The 24,165-nt window shown below is 60.3% G+C and overlaps 1 protein-coding gene across 1 annotated transcript; it reads right to left on the reverse strand.

Moving 5' to 3' along the window:
• Positions 1 to 687: 687 nt before the first annotated feature.
• SLC7A10 (solute carrier family 7 member 10) lies at positions 688 to 14,922 on the reverse strand. Its single transcript, XM_051846719.3, has 11 exons — positions 14,651 to 14,922; positions 6,823 to 7,027; positions 4,817 to 4,968; positions 4,538 to 4,663; positions 4,304 to 4,457; positions 2,882 to 3,005; positions 2,679 to 2,782; positions 2,308 to 2,404; positions 1,920 to 2,069; positions 1,263 to 1,440; positions 688 to 1,036 (listed from the first exon to the last, which is right to left on the reverse strand). The coding sequence occupies exons 1-11, from the start codon at positions 14,904 to 14,906 to the stop codon at positions 906 to 908; spliced, it is 1,677 nt and encodes a 558-aa protein (XP_051702679.2). The 5' UTR covers positions 14,907 to 14,922; the 3' UTR covers positions 688 to 905.
• Positions 14,923 to 24,165: the final 9,243 nt, after the last annotated feature.

A 24,165-nucleotide genomic window follows, 5' to 3' on the forward strand; every position in this document is an offset into this window, starting at 1 on the left:
CTGCGGTGGCTTCTCACTTCATTCACACTGTGGTGGCACCAGCCACCACCTACACCCCCCCCCCCCCCGCCCCGGCTGTGCCGGGAGCCGTAGTGAGGACTGAACGCAGCCATGGGGACGCTGGACCTCATCCATGGGGAGTGCTCTGCCCGCGCGGAGCCCGCCCCTCCGCCTTCCCAGCGGGGGCCCCGGAGGAGCTGGACTGGGAGGCTTCTGTCCCTATCCCAAGGCCTGTGGCACTGAGCACGGGCACAGGACAGAGGAAGCCCAGGAGTCACCTGCAGACCCTGGGGATGCTGCTCCGTGCTTTCCCAGGGGACAGAAGCCTCGGCACCAACAGAGTAGCCGGATGCATCCCACCCTCTCTCAGGGCCTCAGTTTCCCTATCTGTAAACCCAGGGGGAGACTGCGGGCTCTCTGATGTCCTGACTCACTCTGGTGGGGATGGATGGGAAGAAAGACGATGATGGCCGGGGGTCCCTGGGGGAGGGGCAGACGGAGCAGCTTGCCCATCCTCGGTGGTCCTTTGGGGACAGGGTGGCTCCAGCCCAGGGTGCGGGGCTGGGGGGAGCCCTTGGGTCAAACAGCAAAGCCCCTGGAGGAACCTCTGCCTCGGCACCCCCCACCGAGGCACGCCCCCGCCGGCCCCTGCCAAGCCCACCAGGGACTCCGCCGAGCACAAGCAAGCAAACCACCAGCCCTGTTTATTTGTGGGCCCTTTCAGGAAATCTAGCAGGGCAGTGCTAAGACAGGGAACCCCAGGCGCATCGCTAGGGCTTCCTCACGACGGGCCTCTAAGAGGCGGATTGGTTTTTTTTTTTTTCCAGAAAAAAAAAAAAGTTTTTGCAAAAACACCTCCTCAATAAAGAACATGTAAACAGAAAGGTTCAGTCTCTACAAACGTCTCATTGCGTCTTGAAGGGCTTGTCCGCGGCGGGCAGGGTGCAGGGCTGGTAGGGCCCGTTCTCCTCCTCCTCAGGGGAATCCTGGGGGTACACCACGAAACACAGCTCCTGGCCCCAGCGTGTAATGGACTCTGAGGACAGACGGATGGAGAGACAGATGGGCCTCGGGACATGGGCAACCTCCCCAACCCCACTGCCAGACCCCTCCCCTCCAGGGAGCTGTTTCCTCTGCAGGTGGGTTTTGTGTACTTGGGTCCACCTCCTGGGGTGACATGGGCCCTGCGTTACCCCACAGCGGCACCCCTGCCCCTCGGGCTGAGCTGCTTAGAGGGCCCGTGTCCAGGCTGTCCTGCTCACCCGTGAGTCTGTGCACACACTTTGGTTTGCTTCTCCAGAACACGCCCAGGAAGAAAATGGGCACCCCCGTGAGGATGATGATGACGCCAACCCCACACACCATCGGCTCTGAGATGAAGCTGAAGACCAGCAGGAACGCCCAGAAGACCAAGTAGGCCACGGGGACCAGCAGGCTCACCTGGTGGGCAGCGAATGGGAGCGGGGATGGTGTAGGACCCACTGCTTCCCTGCCCCACCTCCCAGGGCCCTGGGTTGACCAGCAACCAGATCAGTGAGGTTTTGTCAAAGTCTCGGTGGCCCTGAGCTTGCGTCGTGCCTGTGTGCACACTGTGGCTTGCACTTGGCAGCTGGAGGCCAGATACTTCGAGGCCCTGAGTATTGCTCCACCTAAGGATTCACGTGCAAAATGGGGTGGAGAAAGAGGGGCTCTTCCTTTGGCTTGGTTCCTGGTTTTGGTGTGGGCTCCTGGCAGCCCAGCTCTGTCACTGGCCACCTGTGTGACCTTGGGGAGGCTCTCTGAACTCATTTTCCTCAATCCACCTTCCTTGGGGTGCAAACCTGCTTACATACGAGTGCACGCAAAGCCCTGGGCCAGCCCCGGCCCTCCACCACCGCTGGAACCCCTGCGGCTGTCGTCACCTGTCCCTGTGCCCTCACCTTGATGGGCCTGTGGAGGGCCGGCCGCCTCCAGCGCAGCACGAGCAGGCCCAGGATGGTGACGCCGTAGCAGAGGTAGTTGATGAAGGACACGTAGTTGATGAGCGTGTATGTGTCTCCCACGAGCATGATGACCGCCGTGGCCCCGCACTGGGAGAGGACCTGGTGCTGACAGCCGGCCTCCCGCCTACGCCACTCCACCCCATCATCCCTGCTGGCTACCCTGGGCCTGCCCGCTCAGGCCTTGGTGGGTTGCATGAGCTCAGGCCCCTCCTCCCCTCCCCCCACCGTGGGCTCCCTGCCATGGCCCAGCAGCACATGCCAGAAAGTCCCACGTGGCTGGGTGACCCTGGCTCTCTGTCTCCCTGGCCAGGGACCCTCAACTTACACAGACCAGGAGGGCGGGGATGGGGGTGCAGCGTCTGACGTGGATCATGGCCAGCAGGCTAGGCAGGTGCCCCTCCCGGGCTCCAGAGAAGCACAGCCTGCAGACGGGACACAGGTGGGCAGGGGCCGTGAGCCCAGCCCTGGGGGCTCCCACCCAATCACAGACCTCCGCTTTGGACCTGCTGTCCCGCAGGCTGTCCCCTCTGACCTGCTTCTGGCTCATTGAGCAGTCCCTCCCATCATCTAGCCTGCCTCCTTCTTGCTTTCTTCTCCTCAGAGTTGGGATCAGCAGGTCCAGCGTCCCTCCTCCTGCAGGTCCCCCCGGGCACCTGCCTTGCTGCACCCTGGCCACCCACTCCCCAGCCCGGTCACCTGGAGGAGGTGAACAGGTAGCCATTGATCCCTCCAAAAGTGGAAAGTGCCACGGAGACAGGCATGACCCACGAAAAGTAGCCCAGCAGCTTCTCCCCGAAGGTCTGAGTGCGCACGGAAGAGAGGCCTTGTATGAGGCTGGGGAGGGGCCAGGCAGGGAACCGGGCCGGAGCATCGGGGCAGGCTCCCCCACCCCTACTCACCACGGCCACTGCGTTGGAGGCCAGCAGCTCCTGGGGGGACATGGCGGTGAAGTAGGCCACATTGGTGAACGTGTACACGAAGGTCACCAGCGGGATGGAGATGAAGATGGCACGAGGTAGGTTCCTGGGAGGGGAGCGGTGGAATCGGCCATCAGCCTCAGCCCCTGGGGTCGGGGGACAGGGCCCAGGGCAGGGGCAGAGGATGTGACAAAGGCAGCGCTGGATCTCCATTGCCCGAGTCTCCTGGGAGCAGCAGGGCCAGAAATGGGGCAGCACTCTCACGGGGACAGTGCTGCCTGCCTTTTCCCACCCTCAGCCTGGGCACAGGTGGAGGACAGGGCCGCACTGTACCCCGAGGGGGCACCCAGTGTCTGCACATCAAGAGAGGACAGTTTGCTGGTCACCGACTCCCCAGCAGTGCCCGCTTGCCCAGCCAAATCCACCCCCTGTCCACAGTCATTGGCTTCTGTGTAGGGACCACGCTGTGTGCACACGTATGATCTGGAGCCAAATGCCAATCGCTGGCTCTGGGTACAGCAGGACAATGATGCCCAGTCTTCCCGAGGCCCTGGGCAGGAGCCGTGATGTGGCCACAGCCACACGGAATGGGCCTGGTTAGAAGGCAGGCATCCCTGGGCCAGTGCTGTGACATAGCTGGTAAAGCCGCTGCCTGCAGTACTGGCATCCCATATGGACACCAGTTCGAGTCCCGGCACCTCTTCTTCCAATCCAGCTCTCTGCTATGGCCTGGGATAGCAGTGGAAGATGGCCCAAGTCCTTGGACCCTGTACCCACATGAGAGACCCAGAAGAAGCTCCTGGCTTCTGGCTTTGGATCAGTTCAGCTCTGGCTGTTGGAGCCAATTTGGGAGTGAACCAGCAGATGGAAGACCTCTCTCTCTCTGCCTCTCCTTTTTCTCTCTGTGTAACTCTGGCTTTCAATTAAATAAATAAATCTTAAAAAAAAAAAGAAGGCAGGAAGAAGGCAGGTGTCCCTGCAGCTGGTGCTGTGGTGCAGTGGGTTAAAGCCTCGGCCAGCATCCCACATGGGCACCTGTTCCAGTCCCAGCTGCTCCATTCTGATCCAGCTCCCTCTAACGCACCTGGGAATGCAGCAGAGGATGGTCCAAATGCTTGGGCCCCTGCACTCACATGGGAGACCTGGAGGAAGCTCCTGGCTTCAGATCAGCTCAGCTCTGGCCCTTGAGGCCATTTGGGCAGTGAACCAGCAGACAGACAATCTCTCTCCCTCTCTCTGTAACTCTTTCAAATAATTTAAATGAATCTTTTTTTTTTTTTTTTTTAAGAAGGCAGGCATCCAGCATTCTTTCCCAAGTAGGACAGAGGTGTGGATGCCCACACAGATGTGTGGACAGGCTGCCTCTCCCGCTGGCCGCCCCCCCCCCGCCCCCGCCGCACTCACTTCCGAGGGTCCACCAGCTCCTCCGTGACGTAGTTGAGGAAGTTCCAGCCACTGAAAGCAAAGGAGCCCTGGAGGAAGGCCAGGGCCAGGTGGCCCACCGAGGGCGTCATCCAGAAGGCAAAGGCGTTGCTGGGCCGCAGCTCCTCAAAGTGCCCTGGAGGGGAGGTCCGGGAGCCTGCGGTCAGCACTAACCCCCGCCCCCTGCCGCCCTACCTGCACTCCATCCAGCCCTACCTTGGGAGATCTGGACAAAGCCCACACCAATGATGAGGGACAGGGCCAGCAGCTTCCCGCCCGTGAACACATCCTGGATACGCGTGGCCCAGCGCACACTGGAGCTGTTCACCCAAGTCAGGAGCACTGTGAGGAAAGGCGGGGGCAGGCGCTGAGGCCAAGACCCTCGTGTGGGCCACACTCACATCTGCTGCAGCCGCTGAGGCTGACGCTGCTTGGGGCTAGCAGCTGGGCGATGCCTCGCCCACCCAGGGAAGGGAGCGGGGCCAGGGCACTCACTCAGGCAGGCCATGGAGAGCACGCGGGAGGCGGTGGCGGGAGGAATACAGTTGGGGAACACGGGCTGCAGCACGTAGTTGGAGAAGGTCATGGAGATGACGGCCAGGCTGGTGGGGTACATGATGAGGACGGCACTCCAGAGCAGCAGGAAGCTGCAACGAGCGAGGACCAGAGTGGCACAAGCACCCTCACCCACGTGCGTGTGCCCGGCACCCACGTGGCTGGCAAAAGTGCCCGAGGCCGGCTCTGGGCCAGGAAGGCAAGGCTCACCTTGGACAGGTGCAGGCAAGGAGGCAGGGACCAAACATCTTTCTAAGGGCCACTTAGCCCCCCTGGTACCCCAGCTGTTTCCTGAGCCAGGGTGGGCTGGGCCCAGGCCTGACTTCCCATCCCAGTTCACCCATGGCTCTTAAGAGCTGAGATGGCTGAAGATGGTTGATTCTGAGCAGTGGCCCCCTGGAGGGAGCCCCGTGGCCTGCAGAGACTGGACCCTGCAGAGAAGGGCCGTGGCCAAGCATGGGGAGTGATTTATGCCCCTTCTGTCTGCGCCTCCCCTCTGCAGGGCACCTGTGCTCCTGGCTCTGCGGCCTGACCTGCTGTTCCCAGGAGCTCCATCTGTACCCAGGGGAAGGTCCACCCTAGGGCTGGGCGGGGGGGGTGGTCCTAGCTCCTGGCCTGCCCTCGTGGGTGGGGACAGCCTCATCAGGCACAGCAGCCACCTCTGGGTCCCCAACTTCATTGGGCTCTTGTTGGTCCACAGCCTGCCCCTTCTTTGCGTGCCCTCCGCCTGGCTGCTGGGACACTGTAGCTCGCTGGCACCCCTCCTGGGTGACCCTCTGCCCAGCCCCCCATGCTAGGTGTAGCTGCCCATGGGGTAGGGCCCTGGACCCTCTTCTCCCACCCGCCTTCTCCCCATGTGTTCTCTCCTGGCCCATAGCACATGTCCTGTGCCCCATTCCAGACCCCAGCCTTGGAGACCACCTACTAAGTACAGACCATGCGGCGTGCATGCCAGACCAGAGCTCCATACACAGCTGCCCAGCTACGGGCCCCTGGCTCACCACCTTTGGAACTGAACTTCTCCTCTGAGCTACAGTCCTTCCACCTAAGACCAGACTGAGCAGCTCCTTGGAAGTGTGAAATGTCCCCCTGCCCATCCCAGGGGCCACCAACTAAGGATCCTCCTAAATGGGAAAGCGGGCATCGCCACAGGGGCACCCCCTCCCCCATGCCCCATCTGGAATCGGGCTGATGGTCGTGGATCCACCTGTACCTCTGAGGCCCTCGCAGGACTGGACATTGCAACAGCTGTAATCTCTCCAACCCCTCCAGGGCACTGAACATGAACCTGACCTCACCTCTGGCCACACTGGTGCCCTCTGCAAGTACCCCCTAGCCCTTGGGATGCCCTCCTCACTGGCCAGCAGGGTGGGGGACATAGCTTCTCCTGGGAGTCTTCCCTGGATGGTGGGCGCCATGCTCTCTTTGCTGTGTGCCCCTGCCTCCTATAACCCTCACTCTTGGTCCCGTGCGGTCAGGCATGGGTGGGGCTGTTTCCTTGTTGCTCTGCCAGCAGCAGGGGGCTGGGGACAGATCCCCTGCCCTCAGTCTCAGGAGATGCTGGGCAGAGTTCCCTGGGAAACAGGAAGGCCACAGAGAGCGTTAAAGGGGACTCCTTGTGGGGACAAGAATATCAAGGCCCCTCCCAGCCTGGAGGTGAGCACTGGCAGGCAGTTTCAGACCCTGAGAGCCTGCCCCTCCTCCATCAGCATGGGGTGGGGATCGGTGTAGACAGAACTGCTTCTTAAAGGGAGGCACAGTGGGTCACAGACCAGCGGGAGTTGCCAGCAGACACCACGCCGGTGGGGAAGATGAAAACTGCCGACACCCCCACTCCCTTCTCTGCATCTACCCCCATCACCTGCTCGGGATGAGCAAAGCAGAAGAGGAGACCAAGGCCCACACCACAGGGGTGTTCCCTGCCCCCGGGAACCCCCCACACTCACCCAGCCAGGCCCCCGAAGATCTCTGTGACGTAAGCATAGTCCCCGCCGGACTTGGGGATGGCCACTCCCAGCTCTGCGTAGCACAGGGAGCCCAGAGCCGTCACGCCCCCGCCCAGGACCCAGACGAAGAGGGCCAGGCCCACGGAGCCCGAATGTTCCAGAACACCCTTGGGTGAGATGAAGATGCCCGAGCCGATGATGTTGCCTGCGGGGGAGGGGAGATGGGAGTGTCAGGCGGGTCCCCTGCCTCGGCCCAGCCTTCTCTCAGGGGCTCTGGAAGGCACTCCCAGGAGGAGAGGGGAGCCACGGCCCCTCCCACCCAGCGGGACCCCTTCTGCGCTCAGCATCTGCCAGTTGGTGGCACCTTGCTCAGCCAGGCTCCTGTGCCAGAGATGGGTGCTGAGTTCCTCTGCCTCCTTTTGGCCCCAGAGAGGTGGCATCAGCAGAGGGTGGCCGCTCCTGTGTGTCCCCACATGGCCCACGCTCAGGCCCTTGCCTCTGGCCCAGGCCCCGCCCCGTCTCCAACCTACCAGCTCCTAAAGCAAGGTCTTGACCATCTTCCTGTTGGCCAAAGGCAAACCTCTTGAAGTGGCTCAGGGAGAAGCAGTGGCATGTGGGCTGAGGCACCCCTATATCAGAGTGCCGGTTTGAATCCCGGCTACTCTGCTTCCGACCCAGCTTCCTGCTGACGGGGAGATAGCAGGTGGCGCCTTCCTCGTCCCACCACACAGTCCCCTCTGTACTTGATTTCTGCATCCTCTCTCTCTCTGCCCTGCTCCCAGGCTCTGACCAAGAACCGGGTTTGAGGACACGGGCTAAAGAGACCCTGTCTCCTAGTGCCACTAAAACATTTCAAGCAGGTTGGGCCGCCACTTTGGACGCCTGCATTCCACATCAGAGTGCTGGTTCGAGTCCCAGCTGCTCCATTTCCGATTCAGCTTCCTGCTTATACATCTGGAAGGCAGCAGAACATGGCCCAGAGTACTTGGGTTCTTGCCACCACTTGGATGGAGTCCCTGGTGCCTGGTTTGAGCCTGGTCTAGCCCTGGCTGTTGCTAGCATTTGAGGGAGAGAACGAGTAGATTGGGGAACCTCTCTCTGTCTTTCAAATACATAACTCTTAAAAATTTCAGGTCCTGGCCAAGGGCTGGTGGGATGCAGAGAGGGACTGGTGCTGCCAGCAGCCATCTGGTTTACCCATGTCACATCAGCAGCAGACACGGTTGGCCACTCCCCTTGGGACCACCCCTGATTGCACAGGGGGAAACCCCAGCTGGTGCTTCCTGCTCAGCTCACTAAGTCTGTCTATCGGGACTGTTGGGAGGGCTCAGTGGGAGCCGATGTGAAGTCCTTGGCGCACCCTCAGCTGCCCCTGACGTGTGCTTTCCCTCTTTCCGTGCATAACTGGGCGAGGTCGGTGCCCTCCCCCTCCAGAGGCCACTGCCTTGCCCTCAGTGACCTGGCACCGTGGGTTCCGTGGCTAACACTCAGGGATGCATAAGTGGCATGAAGGCCTCGATGGGAGGGACCGTGGTGTGCGCTCCTTGTCTGTGAGGCAGGGCCCTCCCCATTGCTTTCTGGAACAGTGGGGAGTGTTCCCAAGGCCCAGCTGCACGCTGCAGCGCGGCGCCCAGCAGGAGTTGGACCTGAGCTCCCTGGGCAGTGTGGGCAGAGGAGGAGAGCACAGGTCTCACCATCGAATTGAGTGGTCGCAAGGGAGGTCTGCGCTAAGGCCAGGAGGAGACACCCCTTGTAGCCACAGACCATGTGGACACACCAGGCAACACCTGTGGGATCCGGGGCTAAGCCTTCTGTAAGGATGGCCCCTCCTGCTGCCCCAATAGGGCCCTGAGACCGTGGTGGGGGACACAAGTCCATCAGGACAGAGCCTGCCTACTCCACCTGCCAGGCCCACAGGCGGGGCTGGACGAGGACACAGCCATGGCCACCAATCTGCATTCACTCCTTGTCCATGGTGCTGCCCCCAGCCCCCGCCCCTGGCCGACACAGATTTTCAGTCTGGACGGCCACGATGCCCCACTTGATTTTCTGGTCACATCCCAGGAGCCCTAAATACATCCAGATAAGGACGACATAATTCCTGGGCTCCAAGCTGCAGAGCTGGGCTGTGCCCTCTGTCTGCCTCCTGGGGGAGGGGAGCCACTCCTGCACCTGCCTGGCTGAGGGGCAGGGGGCCCTGGGTGGGCTGTGGAGTTTCTGAAGAGCCTTTGAATTTGTGCCACCCGGCAGCAATGCCTCTGTTCTCAGGACCTGGCGGAGAGGGATTGGCCAAAAGCCAGTGAGGTTGGAAGCCAGCAGGGGGCTGGGTGGCCTTGGAAGGGCCTGGGTATGCATGAGCCGGGAGCACCCGGGGCCCCGAGCTACCTGCAGAGACCCCATCGCTTGACACAATGCAGCCTGGAGGAGCCTCATGGCTGTAGCTGGCCGCAGAGAAGCCACACCTGTCACCCCTTCTGCACTTGGGGTCTGGTAGGGACATGTCACCAGAGCAGTGCCCAAGGCTGACGGCCCGTATGCTAGGCTCTAGGGGGGAGAGTGGCGCTGCTGTTGTTTAGGACACGTGGTCTCAGGTCCCAGTGCCACGTGGCAGCAGGCGTCTCTGGGGTCCTCCCTCTGGAACTGGGCTGCCTCCAGCATCTGCCCCAGGTTTGTGCCTGGGGATCCCCTGGCTGCTCTCAGCACCACGCGGGGTTGGCTGGGACTTGGCCAAGGGCTTGGCTGAGTGACAGCAGAGGAGGTGGAGGAGGGAGGATGCTGAGGACAGGGACGAGGGCCTCCAAGGCTCGAAGGGCTCAAGAGAGACTGCGGAGTGCAGGCATGCAGGACCTGCGGCCTCCATGTTCCCATCCACCCAATGGGACAGCTGCACTATGGTCTTTTCAAGTCCTGAGCAGGGCCAGAGCTCCTGGGCAGGTAGGCGAGGTGTGAGCCCCCCTCCCCCCCAACCAGGCCTCCTCCTCCTCCACCCCTCTTTCTGAGCCTTCGCTGGGTGGTTTTTTATCACATTAAGATGTTTGGCCTGATGGGGCTTACCCGGCTCCTTGGAGGAATGAAGAAAGGGCCATTGTTCCCCGCGGCTGCTACGGGGCACGCTGACCTATTTCTGAGAGGCAGTGGCAGACCGCGGAGGTCACAGGGTAGACCATGGAGGTCGAGTCGGCAGAATGAGCCACCTGCCTGTGGTGTGTGTGTGTGTGGCAGGGGTGGTGGTGGGGAAATGCATGGTCTGATTTGGGGAGGGGGCTTGGAGGTCCTGCCTGGCCAGGATGCTGGCACTGCCCTCATCCCTAAATGCACAGGCTAGCCGTGTGACCTCAGGCCAAAGCTGCCCTTCTGGCTCTCAGTTTCCCTGTCTGCTGGATGGGTGCCACAGGGCAAGGGGGCAGCAGAGGGCTGCTCTGACCCTGACTTTGGCAGGGCCCGGGCCCCCACCGTGGCCGGCATCTCCCCAGTTCCCTCACTGGCCTCCGCCCTGACTGCCTTGGCCTCTACTCCTTGCCCTGTACCATCCCCCTGATACTCGGGTATGGCCAGGAGGGGCCTCTTGTATTTGATGCGGGCTTGCTGGCGTGCTCTTGACCGTGGCTGATACACCAGAGGCCATGGGCAATGCAGATGGATCTCACAGCGGTCATCCACCCTGGACCACCCAGTGCTTCTTCTGAGGAACTGAGGACTACGGGATCCCAGTGCCCTGGAGTCAGCAGGCGGAGGCCAGTGAGGGAACTGGGTGAAGCCTGCACCCAGCACGTGTGTGTCCTTAGGGTCAGCGTGTGTCACGTTCCTCTGGGAGGCCTCCACTGAGGTCTTGACAGAAGCCCAGGAAGTGCCTGGAATTGCCCATTGGAAATGCACGCCTCCAGCCTCACCCACTTCCGGTTGGAGAGGTGGTGAGCAGATGCACAGCCCTCTCTGCCCGGCTCAGTAGGCCCAGCCCTCGCCCGAGCTCCAGGTCGAGTCTGGCCATGGTCCCCGACAACGACTCCTCCCGTGCCACATCTGACAGTTGAGACTGTCCTTGATGCCCCAGTGTGTCGAGCAAGCCGACACTCGGCCTCCTCCTCCTCTCCCTCCCGCCTCGCGGGCAGCTCCCCAGCAGGTTGCTTTTCTTGTCCCTTTCTTGTCTTACCTGATGTTTGACACTCATCCCTTGGTGGGGCTCGGTCCTGGGCCCTCTCCCTTCTCATTCACCACTCAAGCTTCCTGACTTCCGCCAGCGGCGCCCACACTCCCGCCCCTAGTTACAGCCGCTGCAGTGAACCAAACCCCTGCCTCTCTAGCTACCCACCCAACGAGTGGACATGTCCAGCTCAACACGTGCAAGTGCAACTCCTGACCTTCGACCCCCTTACCCCTGAACCTGCTCTGGTCCTGGTCTTCCCCATAAGGTCAATGGCAAACCGCACTCCCACGACCTGATGCCACTCTGGACTCCTGCTTCTGCCACACCCACATCCCGGTCACCACCAATCCTCTGCTCTGCCTCCAGGACACTTGAATAAACCCCCTGGCTGGCCCCTCCTGCTCTCACCCTGCCCCAGCTCCCTCTCATCTCCGATGAGCCCTATCTGCCCCTCCGTCCTTGGCCGAAACCCTCCTGGACCCCACCTCACAGAGAGAAAAAGGGCAAAGTCCATTCCTATGGAACCCCGCCCTCCTCCCCAACTCATCTCCCACCTAAAGTGCCCCTCACCCCAGCCTCCAGCGCCTCCTCCCTGCATAGTGGTCCGGGAGGTCTCAGCACTGATGTCTCCTCGCTGGCTGTGCTGTGGCTGAGGGACCCCCACGCGGACACAGCAGCCACAGGAGGAGCTGGAACCTGTCTGCCTCGCATCTGGAACAGTGCCTGGCACTGTCGACGGATGAGTGAGTGCGTCCTGTGTTGGCCCCCAGCCCTGGGGCGGGAGCTGCCCCCGTCCCCAGCAGTGTCCCAGAGCACGCCAGGGACCCTGGCTGCAGCTTCAGGCCCTGGAGGTGGGGCTGTGGGAAGGTGTGCAGGTGACGAGGGGCTGGGCTTCTGGAGGGGTCCATTCTCTCTGGTCCAGCCCAGCCACCTCCAGCCCTGGTGGCCGCACACAGGAACCCGGATGAGGCTGGTGGAGTGGGGATTTGCTCCTGAGGAGCAGAGGTTCACCAGGTAGACCCCTGAGCGTCCCAATCTCCTGGCCCCCAGACACTTGCCTGAGCTGGGCACTTGTCACAGGGAGAAAGTGGACGAAGAGCCTGGCCAGCAGACCCAGGGGTGACCTCCACTCTGCTGGACCTGGACAGGTCCCTCCCTTGGCAGGTTGAGGTCCCTGAGTCAGGAGGAGACCCTGTGTGTATCCACTGGAGGTGAGGGACTCCCTTGTCCATCTGCTTGTCTGCCCATCCATAGTGGGGTAACAAACTCAGCCAACCCTGGTTACACGAGCCCCATCTCAATCCCCAACCTTGTCCCACCAAGGGTTCTGAATCTGGCCCAGTCTTTCCCGGTTTCAGAGCAGTCCGGAGGGCACCGGACTCCTGAGTCCACCACATGCCCCAGGATCATTGCAAGTCCAACCTCAGTTACTACATCTGTAAAATGGATTGAAAATTCCCATCTTGCAAGAGGGCAGGAGGACCCAGGAAGACCACGTGTGCAGCCTGCATGAGAGGTGCAGACTTGATGATGTCCTGCCCAGCCCTGCCCTGCCCGCTCTACCTCCTCCAGCCTGGCCTGGTCCCTTCCAGATGCACCTGTTATAGTCCAGGAGCTGCTGTCCTACATGCATTTTAGGCGGAGTCTCCCTTCTGCCGACGGCCCGTCCTCCCACATTTCCCCATTCCCCGGAGGGCATAAAGGGGAGACAATGACAGCATCTTCCCAGAGGGTCTCTGGAAGCTTCGGAGATAACCAGCAACTCATAACTACCAAGGTTAGGTAACTAGTTCCAGAACTAGTAACTAATAAGGTTACATCTGTGCGGTAGGATGGGAAGTTCTCAAGGTGTTCAAAGGTAAAACAGGAGATCTCAGGCACAGCTGACTTGGACCAGGCTCCCCAGGGGAGTGGGGTAGAGCGGGTGGGTTGGCCCAGGGCAGGGAGGTGGGGAGCTCAGGGCAGAGCCCAGCCTCCATCGTCCAGCCAAGGTTGACTGTGCCTTGTGCATCTCCTGCCTGGCCTTCTGCCTGCTGTATGCATCAAAGCTCCCCACCTCCCCAGGTCTCAGGACCACTACTGAGTGCTCTGGGCTAGGAAAGGGGGGAGGCAGGTCACTAGGGTTCATTCCTGGATCTTCCACCCTGGGCTGGCCAAGCTGCCCTTCACCGTAGCTCAGCCTTCAAAGCCTGGAGGCCGGGGGAGGGAGGCTGTGTACCTGAACAGTCACAAGCAGTCAGGGCAGACCTGGGCCACAGTGGAAACGCTCACCCAGTGCTGGAGAAGGAGTGGGAGGATGGTGGAGCAAGCCCCCCCATCCCCCGACCCCTACCCCCCCCCCCCGGCCCTCTTCTGGGGAGCCAGGAGCATGGGAGCCTCTGCAGGGTGTGGGGAAGGAGCTGAGTAGGAATACAACTGAGGATGCGGCTTGGTAGCAGCAGCCCAGGAAGAGCCGACTTTCCCTGCACCTGCCTGGCGCCGAGCGTGTGTGAGCTCCCCCTTCCTGGGAGGGTGTATGGGCCGTGGCACTGCTGCTGCCAGTCCCCTGGCCACAGCCCCAGGAGCAGCAGACGCTCAGGCAAGGGCACCCGAGGCCAGGAAGCTCCCAGGCGCAGTCGCGACCAGCTCCTAGGAGACACCAGTCTAGGGGCCAGGGGGTGAGGGAGTGGAGCCACCTGTCCAGGGGCTGAGCTCAGGGACAACTGTGGATGCGATGGCCAAGAGCAAGAGGGCAGCTGGGGCCCAGGAGCTCCTAATGGGGTGGAGGAGGAGTTGGGGGAGGGGAAGATCTTCCAGAGTTTGCCCCGCTGAGCCCCTAAATTTCCTTCCTTTCCAAGGGTGGGAGGGCAGTGCGTCCACAAGCAGCTCTCTCTGGAGGGACCATGGGAAGACCAGCAGGTGCTGAGAGAGAACAGCCAGGGCCCCAGTTATTCATCGCCCCCAGCCCACATCTCCTGGGACACAGCGGGACAAGACAGGTCCCTCCTAGGAGGGGCTCAAAGGCACTGGGTCTGGGTTATCCCAGAGGTCAGAATTCAAGAGAGGACAGAAAGAGAAAAATCCCACCACCATCCTCATGGGTCCCTGTGTGGGGCAGGGCACATGGACCCACTCACAGGTGGGGAAGTGGAGCCCACAAGGCCAGCCCAAGGCAGGGCCTGCTGGGATGGCCGCCCAGGGTGCTGAGGGCATTCCTGCAGGTTTGGTCTCTGCAGTCCCTCCATCCCTGGGGCCTGCTGCCCAACCTGCAGCGGCCACCAGCTCTGAAGCTACTTCTCTCTGTCCTACCTGTCCACTCCATCCACTTCCTGCTTTCCAAGGGAGTCACCACCTGGCGGGGCACCTGAGGCCTGCGCACAGCAAGGACTCAGTCTGGCCAGAACCCGCGAGTCTCCAGCGCGCAGGGCGGGCCCACGGCCATCATCTCCATTTCACGGATAAGGAAGGAGGGTAACTGCCCCGTCAAAACCGGGCCGTTCCGCAGAGGCAGGAGGTCGCAGGCGCGACACGCAAAGCCCTCAGGTGCGGCTGGGGCCGTGGCAGCCCCCAGCCCCGCGTGCTCGCCCGTGCGCCCTCCGGGGCGGCACACCGGGTCCCACCGTGGCAGACCCGCTGGGACGCACGGCGAGGGGGTTGCCCCTGCTCGGAGCGGCCGTGCGCCCGCCCGCCTCGGGCCCCGCTCACCGACGATGATGGTGCAGGCGCTCAGTAGCCCGATCTCCTTCTTGAGCGCCACCCGCTCCGAGGCGCCGGGACCGGGGCCCGGGCCCGGGGAAGGCGACGGCGCGGGGCCAGGGTTCCCGCGCCCGCTCGGCTGCTGTATGTAGCCGGCCATGTCGCTGTCCCGCTGCCTGCGCTGCCCCGTCCGTCTGTCCGTCCGTCCGTAGGGCGGTGCGCTCACGGCCCTCGCAGCCGGGACAGCGCCCACAGGCGGGCGCATGCGCTGGCCCCGGGCCCGGGCCCCCGGCCCCGGGGTGGCGGGGGCCGGCGAGGGACGGAAGGAGGGCCGGCCCGCAGCCCCCTCCCCCACCTCCCTTAAAGGGAACGCCCCCCTCCCCCGGGCCGGGCCTGGAAAGGAAGGCGAGGACTTGGAGCAGCCCGAGGAAGCACTTCCTCGTAGAGAGAAGGGACGAGTTGCCTGAGCTCCTGAGGTGGGGGCGCAGAGCTCAGAGCCGGGGCTGTCCCTGCCCTTAGGCAGAGCGAGGAAGCCAGAAGGGATAGCGTGCGGGGCGCACACCGCGTGCAGCGCTGCCACGCGGCGGCCACCCCGCAGGGCCCCGACGTGCGTGCGTGGCGCGGGGCGGCGATCAGGTGTCGGGCCCCCTTCTACAGGTGCAGGCTGAGGCCCGGCGACGAGGAAGGATCCCAGAGCTAGTGGCGCGGCTCGGACGCACACCCTTTCCGGAGTCTCCCGGGGGCCTCCAGGCGGTGAGGGCTGGAAGTGGGACGCGGCCTCCAGGAGGGGAGGGGGCCGCGGCCCGAACCCCTCGGAGGAGTCAGGAACCTGTGACCAAAAGCTTGGGGACACACGGTCGGGGCGGGGGGGAAGACCCTGAGCCCCCAGCCCTTAGCCAGGAGGGGCTGACGAGCTGCGCCCGGCCTCAGACCAGAGTCGGGGCTCTGTGGACCAGGACGCGAGGGTCCCGCGTACTCCCCGCGCAGTCCAGCCTGGCCACCCGCCAGGCCGCCTGAAGGGCCCGGGAGACTCGGAGATGGGGGTCTGTGGTCGCTGGAAGGGACCGAGGGGGGCCGCCACCTCCGGAAAGCCATCCAGACTGCGCGGCCCGGCGGAGCAGACACAGGGGCTGCGTCGAGGCCACCGGGGCGGCGGGCGGGGCGACGCTGGCACGGTGCGGCCGGCGGCGGAACAGCCTTTGTCTCTTGCTGGCGGCCGTCGCGCCGCGCCGTCCCCTGCATGCGGATGAGGCCGCGCCGGGCGCCCGGTCCTTCCCCCAACCGCGGCCTCTGGGCTAGCTGGGGCCTGGCCAGGGTTCCGACGGCCGCAGGGCGGGCCCTGAGAGCTGGGGTGGGGTCCCGGGCTGGGGGCGGAGCGGGGCGGGGACCAAGAGGGTGGGAGCCGCCGAGCTGGGAGGCTGGGTGGACGCGGAGGGGGATGTGGAAGGGAGGCCACTCCGCCGGGCTGCATCCCTAGCGTGGCGGCGGCGGCATCGTCGGAGCCCCGCATTCTTGGCGCCCCCTGCAGCCCGCCCCAGAGACACGTTCAGGCCGCTGATTCTCTTAAAGGAGCCTCTGGCAGGGTAGGGTTGGTGGGGGGCGCCCTAGACGCCCTATCGTCGTGAGTGAGCCGGGCTGGGGCGTGGGCCAGCGGGGTCCCCGGCCTTCCGGTCTGATCCCCCCACCGCGCCCGGCTGCTCTTGCGACACAAGGGCCCGCTGGGTGAGGGCTCAGCCAGAGCGAGTGCCCTCCAGGGCCTGTTGCCAAGGGCAGGGGCTGGCCTGAGCCTCCCAGGCCAGAGGCCTGTGGTTTTCAAGCGCGAGCCTGGAACATGGACTCTGCCTTTGAGGGGCGGGCTCTGCACAGCATGCACTTTGTGTGCTGCTGTCCGGACCTACAGCTCAGGAGGCTCTTAGTGAATTGAACTAGAACTTGCGAACTCCAAGGGGAAACACAAGGTCAGCAAGCTTGCTTTACCAATCCCAGATCCATCGGTGTGAGTCCTCACGGGAACAAGGCGGTGGGGGGTGAGGGGAAGGAGAGGTGTGGAACCTCCTCAACAGATGCAGAAACTCAGGTTGTTTAAATGAGCAGGCAAACTGCAGAGCATGTCTTTAATCTGATAAAGGTATCTACCTAGAACTGAACCCCCAAGTAGCCAACCAAGAGCAACAGAAAGCCAAGCTCACGGCTAACAGCAGGCCCCATGCTGGAATACTGAATGAGACTGTAAATGAAACAGGAGACTGACCACTGGTCAATCGAATACGACATTGCAGCGAGTTCCTCGCCAGTGTGATAAGGCAAGAAAAAGAAGTAAAAGGGGCTGAAGCTGGGGATGGCAGACATACAGCTGTCATTCAGGCCTGGCATGGTAGTGCACACAGGACATAAAATTACAGATAAGGTCAAGGTCACTTAGCCAAGCCGCTGGATAAAAGTTCATATACAGAAACCAATTGTACTTCTACGTACCTGAAACAGGAAACAAAATTCATACTAGCATACAAATCAAATCCCTACGCTTAAATCTTGCAAATTATATGGATAATTTCTACACTGAACACTGCCAAATATCACTGAGAGAAATTGTTAGAGGCATTACTGGAGGGATATACTGAGTTCATGGGCTGGAATTTAAAATATTGATTTCCTCTAAGTTGATCTACAGAATTGATCCAATACAATCTCCACAAATGTACCATAGGATTCTGTTGTTTGGCTTTTTTTTGGGGGGTTGGGGTGGGGGGTGGGAGGAGGTGTGAAACTTGACAAACTGATTCTAAAATGTACATGAAAGAGAACCAGGTTGGAGGACTTACACTATGTAAGGAAGACGGTGTGGTATTGGGGTGAGGATAAGCACATTTGCTGTGGAAGAAACAAAATGCAGAACCGGACTCATCTTGCTTGTGATCACAGAGCTGGCATTGCAGATCAGGGGCCACAGGACAGACTTTTCAGGGAACGGTTGTGGAGCAATCGAGTATCCATGCCGGAACAAACAAAACAAACAAAACTCTTCTTCTTCTTCTTCTTCTTCTTCTTCTTCTTCTTCTTCTTCTTCTTCTTCTTCTTTTTTTTTTTTTTGCCAGCGCCGTGGCTCATTTGGTTAATCCTCTGCCTTGCAGCGCCGGCATCCCATATGGGTGCCGGGTTCTAGTTAGTCCCGGCTGCTCCCCTTCCAGCTCAGCTCTCTGCTGTGGCCCAGGAGGGCAGTGGAGGATGGCCCAAGTGCTTGGGCCCCTGTATCCGCATGGGAGACCAGGAGGAAGCACCTGGCTCCTGGCTTCAGATTGTTGCAGCACCGGCCGTAGCAGCCATTTGGGGAGTGAACCAATGGAAGGAAGACCTTTCTCTCTGTCTCTCTCTTTCACTGTCTGTAACTCTACCTGTCAAAAAATAAAGAAAAAAACTCTTCATTTTTTTTAAAGATTCCTTTATTTATTTGTTTGAGAGGCAGAGTTACAGACAGAGGGAGGGAGAGACAGAGAGAAAGGTCTTCCATCCGCTGATTCATTCGCTAAATGGCCACAATGGCCAGAGCTGGGCTGATCTGAAACCAGGAGCCAGAAACTTTTTCCAGGTCCCCCATGGGGACGCAGGGGCCTGTGTCCTGGCTTTGGATGGGTGCAGCTCCGGCCATTGCCACCAACTGGGGAGTGAACCAGCGGATGGAAGACATCTCTCTCTCTCTCTCTCTCTCTCTCTCTCTCTGCCTCTCCTTCTCTCTATGTAACTCTGACTTTCACATAAATAAATAAATCTTTTTTTTTTTTAAAGAAACTTCTGTTCTTCGAAAGATATGATTAGGGGAGGGAAGAGTCAGCCACATGTGAGAAAAGGCATCCCACTACGTTCATCTGTTGAAGGGCTTGTATCAAAACACATGAGTTGGATCTTAAAATTATGCATCAAATCGATAGGAAAAACAGCTAAATCGGTGCTTCCCACGAGAAGATGCTCAGTGGCTGATGAACTCCTGAGCAGGCGCTCAATCCCCTTAAGCATCAGGAAGATGCAAATTAAAGTCAGAATGAGATAGCCCTGCACATACAGGGGAGTGGTTAAAATTAAACACTGGTATCAGCAAGGACGTGCAGCGACCTGGGACTCACACACTACTGCGGGGAGTGGGCAGCAGGGCCACGTGTGTGGAAAGCCGTCTGGCAGGGCCTCTGCACCCCTTCGGTCCAGCATCTCCACCCTGCTCTGGACACCTGCTGGGTACCACTTCGGGATCTTCGGCCTTCCCTTGCCAGAGAAGCCTCAGCCACTGCTTCTCCCACTTCAAGTACAACAGCTGAGGCTGGGCCACACTGGGAGCCAAGAGCCTGGAACTTGATCCGGGTCTCCCACGTGGGTACAGGGCCCCAAGCACTCGGGCCAGCGTCTGTTGCTCTCCCAGGAGCATTAGCAGGGAACTGGACACCCCAGGCCTCGAATCGGTGCTCATATGGGATGCCAGCATCTCAGGCAGCAGCTTAACCCACTGTGCTACCCTGCCAGCCCCCTTTTCTTGCTTTCAGCTGACTGGGGTTACTAGTCATTTTATGTTGCTATAACAAAAAATCTGATATTGCGTGATTTATTAAGTAAGTATACTTATTTTGGTTCATGACCCTAGAATTTGGGGTTCATGACCCAAGAACACGGCACTCATGGTAGAACAGAACAGAGATGTTAGAAGCCCTTCGCTTTAGCCCACTCTAACAACAGCTAAGACAGCCCTGGGACAGCAAGAACTCACTCACCCCAGGGGACCTAACCCCGCCCCAGGACGGCTTTAATCCGTATTCCTCTTAGCAACCTCCTCACCTCTTTTTTTTTTTTTTTTTTAAGATTTATTTATTTACTTGAAAGTCAGAGTTACACACACAGAGAGAGGTCTTCCATCTGCTGGTTCACTCCCCAGATGGCTGCAATGGCTGGAGCTGCGCCGATCCAAAGCCAGGAGCCAGGAGCTTCTTCCAGGTCTCCCACGTGGGTACAGGGACCCAAGGACTTGAGCCATCTTCTACTGCTTTCCCAGGCCATAGCAGAGAGCTGTATCGGAAGTGGAGCAGCCGGTACTTGAACTGGTACCCATATGGGATGCTGGCACTGCAGGTGGCAGCTTTACCCACTATGCCACAGCGCCAGCCCCAACCTCCTCACCTCTTAAGGCACCTCCCCCTCTTAGCACTGTCACAAGGGCAATCAAATTCCAGCAGGGAAAACCACACCCACACCGTTGCACTCCCTCTCCTAATGAAGAGGCACCACCCAAGGTGAGCGTTTGGCCTGTGGTTGAGATGCGTGGAGTGCCTGGGATGGGGGTCCCACTTCCACTTCTGATCCAGCTCCCTAGTAGTGTGCACTCTCCGAGGCAGCAGATGATGGCTCAAGCACTTGGGTCCCTGAAGCCATGTGGGAGATCCAGATTGAGCTCCTGGCTCCTGGCTTTGACTTTGCCCAGCCCTGGCTGTTGCAGGCACTCGGAAGTGAACCAGCAGATGGAAGATTCTCTCTCTCTCTCTCTCTCTCTCTCTCTCGATTTTGCCTCAGGCTCTGCTTTCTGGAGAGCCCAGGAACTCCCAGGGACGAGGTTGCTTCAGAGTATTGGCAGGAAATATAACTTTATTTTGGTGCAAAAAAAAAAAAATTGAGATCCGGCAGCCCGCCCCCACGCCGCTGACCGGTGGGCACAGGCCGTGGGCTGTGCGGCTTCAGCCGGGCCCCAGGCATGCGTGTCCTCTTGCAGCAGCAAAAACTTGCCCAATAAATTTACCTAGAGAACCAAGAGGTAGTTTTGGTGCCACGGCCCCCCGGCGGGACCACAGCCCCCTCCCAGGGCTGCCAGGCCGGAGGGTCTGATGAAGAGCCGGTGCATCTGCTCAGCCCGGAGCTTGGCGACCCCAGACCGGCGGTTCTCCAAGGTCTCAGCGGTGCGTCAGGGAAACCGCCTCTCTGGGGCGGGAGGGAGCGCATGCGCGGGGACGCAGCCACCCCTGCGGCTGGTATCCCCAGCACTGCGTGTCCAGAGGAAAACGTAGCCTGACGGGCGGCTGGCAGTGGCTGACTTTGAACCCCTGGATGGGAGAGAGCGCTCAGCGCAGGACGACGCTCCGTCCCTGCACGACACCGACACCGAGCACCTGCCGCGCTCCCGGGCCTGTGTGGCATCCGTCATGGGAGCTCCACGAGCAGATAACCGAGGTCAAACGGAGGAAGGAGAAAGGGCCGGGTGTGGACCTGGCTCAGTCAGGGCGGGAGTGGACCCCACACAAGCCCCACCTTCTCCTCCCAGAGTGCCCTGTTGGCTGAGCAGCCTGAGTGGGTGGGAACGCCAACCCCGGGAAGCCCAGGAGCTGGAAGAGAGGAGGCAGCGAGACTGTAGCTCTGCTCGGCCTGTGCAGGCCTGGACCCTCCTGTGGGCTTCCGGCTGCAGGGTGTTGCCGCTGCTTTTATTTATTTTTTTTTTAAGATTTATTTATTAGGCCGGCGCCGTGGCTCAATAGGCTAATTCTCCACCTAGCGGTGCCGGCACACCGGGTTCTAGTCCCGGTCGGGGCGCCGGATTCTGTCCCGGTTGCCCCTCTTCCAGGCCAGCTCTCTGCTATGGCCAGGGAGTGCAGTGGAGGATGGCCCAGGTGCTTGGGCCCTGCACCCCATGGGAGACCAGGAAAAGCACCTGGATCCTGGCTCCTGCCATCGGATCAGCGCGGTGCGCCGGCTGCAGCGGCGGCCATTGGAGGGTGAACCAACGGCAAAGGAAGACCTTTCTCTCTCTCTCTCTCTCTCTCTCTCTCACTGTCCACTCTGCCTGTCAAAAAAAAAAAAAGATTTATTTATTTGTTTATTTGAGAGGTAGAGTTACAGATGGTGAGAGGAAGAGACAGAGAGAAAGGTCTTCCTTCCATTGGTTCACTCCCCAGTGGCCCCAAGGGCCAGAGATGTGCTGATCCAAAGCCAGGAGCCAGGAGCTTCTTCCAGGTCTCCCTTGTGGGTGCAGGGGCCCAAGGACTTGGGACATCTTCTACTGCTTTTCCAGGCCACAGCAGAGAGCTGGATGGGAAGAGGAGCAGCTGGGACTAGAACTGGCACCCCTCTGGGATGCCAGCACTGCAGGTGGAGGATTAACCTACGGCGCCACGGCACCAGCCCCAGTTGGCACTGCTTTTCTGCCATCCTAAGCTCTCTCATCTTCCCATGTGTCAGAACTCCATTTCCTACAAAAGAGTCATTGTCGCTTTTTCTCTGTGTGCAATTAGAGCTATAGACACCCACGACGGGGGTGGGGGGCAGATGACATCTGTGCATAGTTTTTTCCCTAATTTGCACTTTTTCTAAGCTTTTTGAAGGCCCTTCATGTTTATAGATTTAAACCATTTTTTTGCATCAAAATAGACATCTTTTAATTTCATTTTCATGACCTTTTTGAAGGACCCTTATGTATGCAGAATAGAAATAAAAGACAGCTACGTAGTGTTCACAGCAGCAGTCTTCAAAGGAGCCCCAAACTGGGCTTCAGATAACCATTAGCAGGGGGATGGGCTGATACGTTCTTGCACCTCGAAGGAAGTGAACAGATCCATACCGAGCCACCCACAGGGTTCTGCTAAGCACCTGGCGAAGTGGAAGACGCTGGGCACAAGGGTCCCTCAGGGACGAGTCCAGGAGTGTCAAGTTCTGGAATAAGCAAAATGAATGCATAAGGCCAGAACTTGAGACAGAGGCTCCCCTGGGGGGTAGGGACTAGGGTGCAGGTCACCGTCTCCGTCTCCGTCTGAGTGCCGGGCATGTGAGTATGTTCTGTTTATGAGAATTCATCAAGAGAACACTTAAAGATTTACTTATTTATTTGAAAGGCAGAACGAGAGTGAGAAAGAGAGAAAACCATCCACTGGTTTGCTCCCCAAATGGCTGCAATAGCCAGGTGTTGGCCAGCCCAAAGCCAGCAGCCTGGAACTCCATCTGGGTCTCCCGTGCAGGTGGCAGGGCCCAAGTACTTGGGTCACCATCTGCTGCTTTCCCAGGTGCCCTAGCGGGAGGCTGGGTCAGAAGCTGCACTCAGAAGGGATGCTGAGTCCCACTGTGCGCAGTGCCGGCCCCCAGGGCATCACTCGCGACTCGTGCCTTGTTGGGTGTGTGCAGGGTATACCTCCATAAAAACAAGACGTGAGCCGTGTCCTGGGCTGGGGCCCCAAGCAGGACAGGAGCTGGGTGAGAGGGGCTTTCTGTGAGCCTGCCTGCCATCCCCTGCTCCTCGTGGGTGTCAGCCCCACCCAGTGCTTCCAGTCTCGCTGACCCACGGGTCCAACCCAGGTGTGCACTTGGGCAGCCTGTTTCTGCCCTGCCCAGCTCTCCCTCACAGAACCAAGCAGGGCCTGGGGACGGTTCCTGGGTCCCCGTCTATTGGGTTTCTCAACCCAGACGTGGTTGTGGCACCGTGTGCCCTGCCTACCCTCCCCTCACCTCCTTTCGTTCCTGTCCTGATCTCTTCTCTCCCCTTCTGTCCCTCCCTGAACCTGCTGTTGCTCCATGTCCAGCCCTAACTCCGGCAGGCCTAGCGCAGGAGCATGCATGGAAACGCCACACGTCATTCCTCCAAATATTTGGAAGCCTCGAAGGAAAGTGTGACCCTGACACAGCCCCCTTGCACACGTGGGCCCAAAGCCGCTTCCTGGGACGTGGCTTCCCCAGGCTGCTGATGGCCACCAGTGGCTCCCCCAGGCTGCTGATGGCCACCAGTGGCTCCCCCAGGCTGCTGATGGCCACCAGCAGCTGGGACCAGGTAAGGTGGAAGCGGGGACAGTGCCTGGGACCATGGGATGAGAGCACGCGGCTGGGAGGGGGCTGGCCTGGACTCCCCCCCCCCAGCCTCCAGAATGGCTTCCAGGCCATTCTCAGCTCCTCCTGCAGTGGCACCGGGCACCGGGAAGTGGACACAGGAGGGTTCTGGCGAGCCTAGGCTGCCGGACTCTCCCTAGGGGCCTGACACAATTAGCATTTGCCAAGAGCTGGCTCTCTATGGCTGCTCCTGCCCCACTCGCACCCTTATACACACACTCTCACTGTGCACACTCAGGCACACACTCGTGTAGTCTAACACCTTTTTTTCTTTTTGACAGGTAGAGTGGACAGTGAGAGAGAGAGACAGAGAGAAAGGTCTTCCTTTGCCGTTGGTTCACCCTCCAATGGCCGCCGCGGCCTGGTGCGCTGCAGCCAGTGCACTGCGCTGATCCGAAGGCAGGAGCCAGGTGCTTCTCCTGGTCTCCCATGGGGTGCAGGGCCCAAGCACCTGGGCCATCCTCCACTGCACTCCCTGGCCACAGCAGAGAGCTGGCCTGGAAGAGGGGCAACCGGGACAGAATCTGGCGCCCCAACTGGGACTAGAACCCGGTGTGCCGGCGCCGCTAGGTGGAGGATTAGCCTATTGAGCCGCGGCACTGGCTTGTAGTCTAACACCTTAACACTCTCACACACCATGTATGTAGACTGACTCTCATACTCACACCCTCACCGATGCACACAGTCCCACA

Source organism: Oryctolagus cuniculus, chromosome 18 (genome assembly GCF_051225735.1).
Source record: "Oryctolagus cuniculus isolate XC-2025 breed Fujian yellow rabbit chromosome 18, ASM5122573v1, whole genome shotgun sequence".
NCBI lineage: Eukaryota > Metazoa > Chordata > Mammalia > Lagomorpha > Leporidae > Oryctolagus > Oryctolagus cuniculus.

What these genes read in the sequence shown, in the direction of transcription:
- SLC7A10 (XM_051846719.3), bottom strand. Translation starts at nt 14,906, where the DNA reads ATGCGCCCGCCTGTGGGCGCTGTCCCGGCTGCGAGGGCCGTGAGCGCA. An exon ending in CGCCTGCACCATCATCGTCG is followed by an intron (nt 7,028 to 14,650) that starts GTGAGCGGGGCC and finishes CCTCCCCCGCAG; the next exon opens with GCAACATCATCGGCTCGGGC. An exon ending in GTGTGTGCACAGACTCACGG is followed by an intron (nt 1,037 to 1,262) that starts GTGAGCAGGACA and finishes GTCTGTCCTCAG; the next exon opens with AGTCCATTACACGCTGGGGC.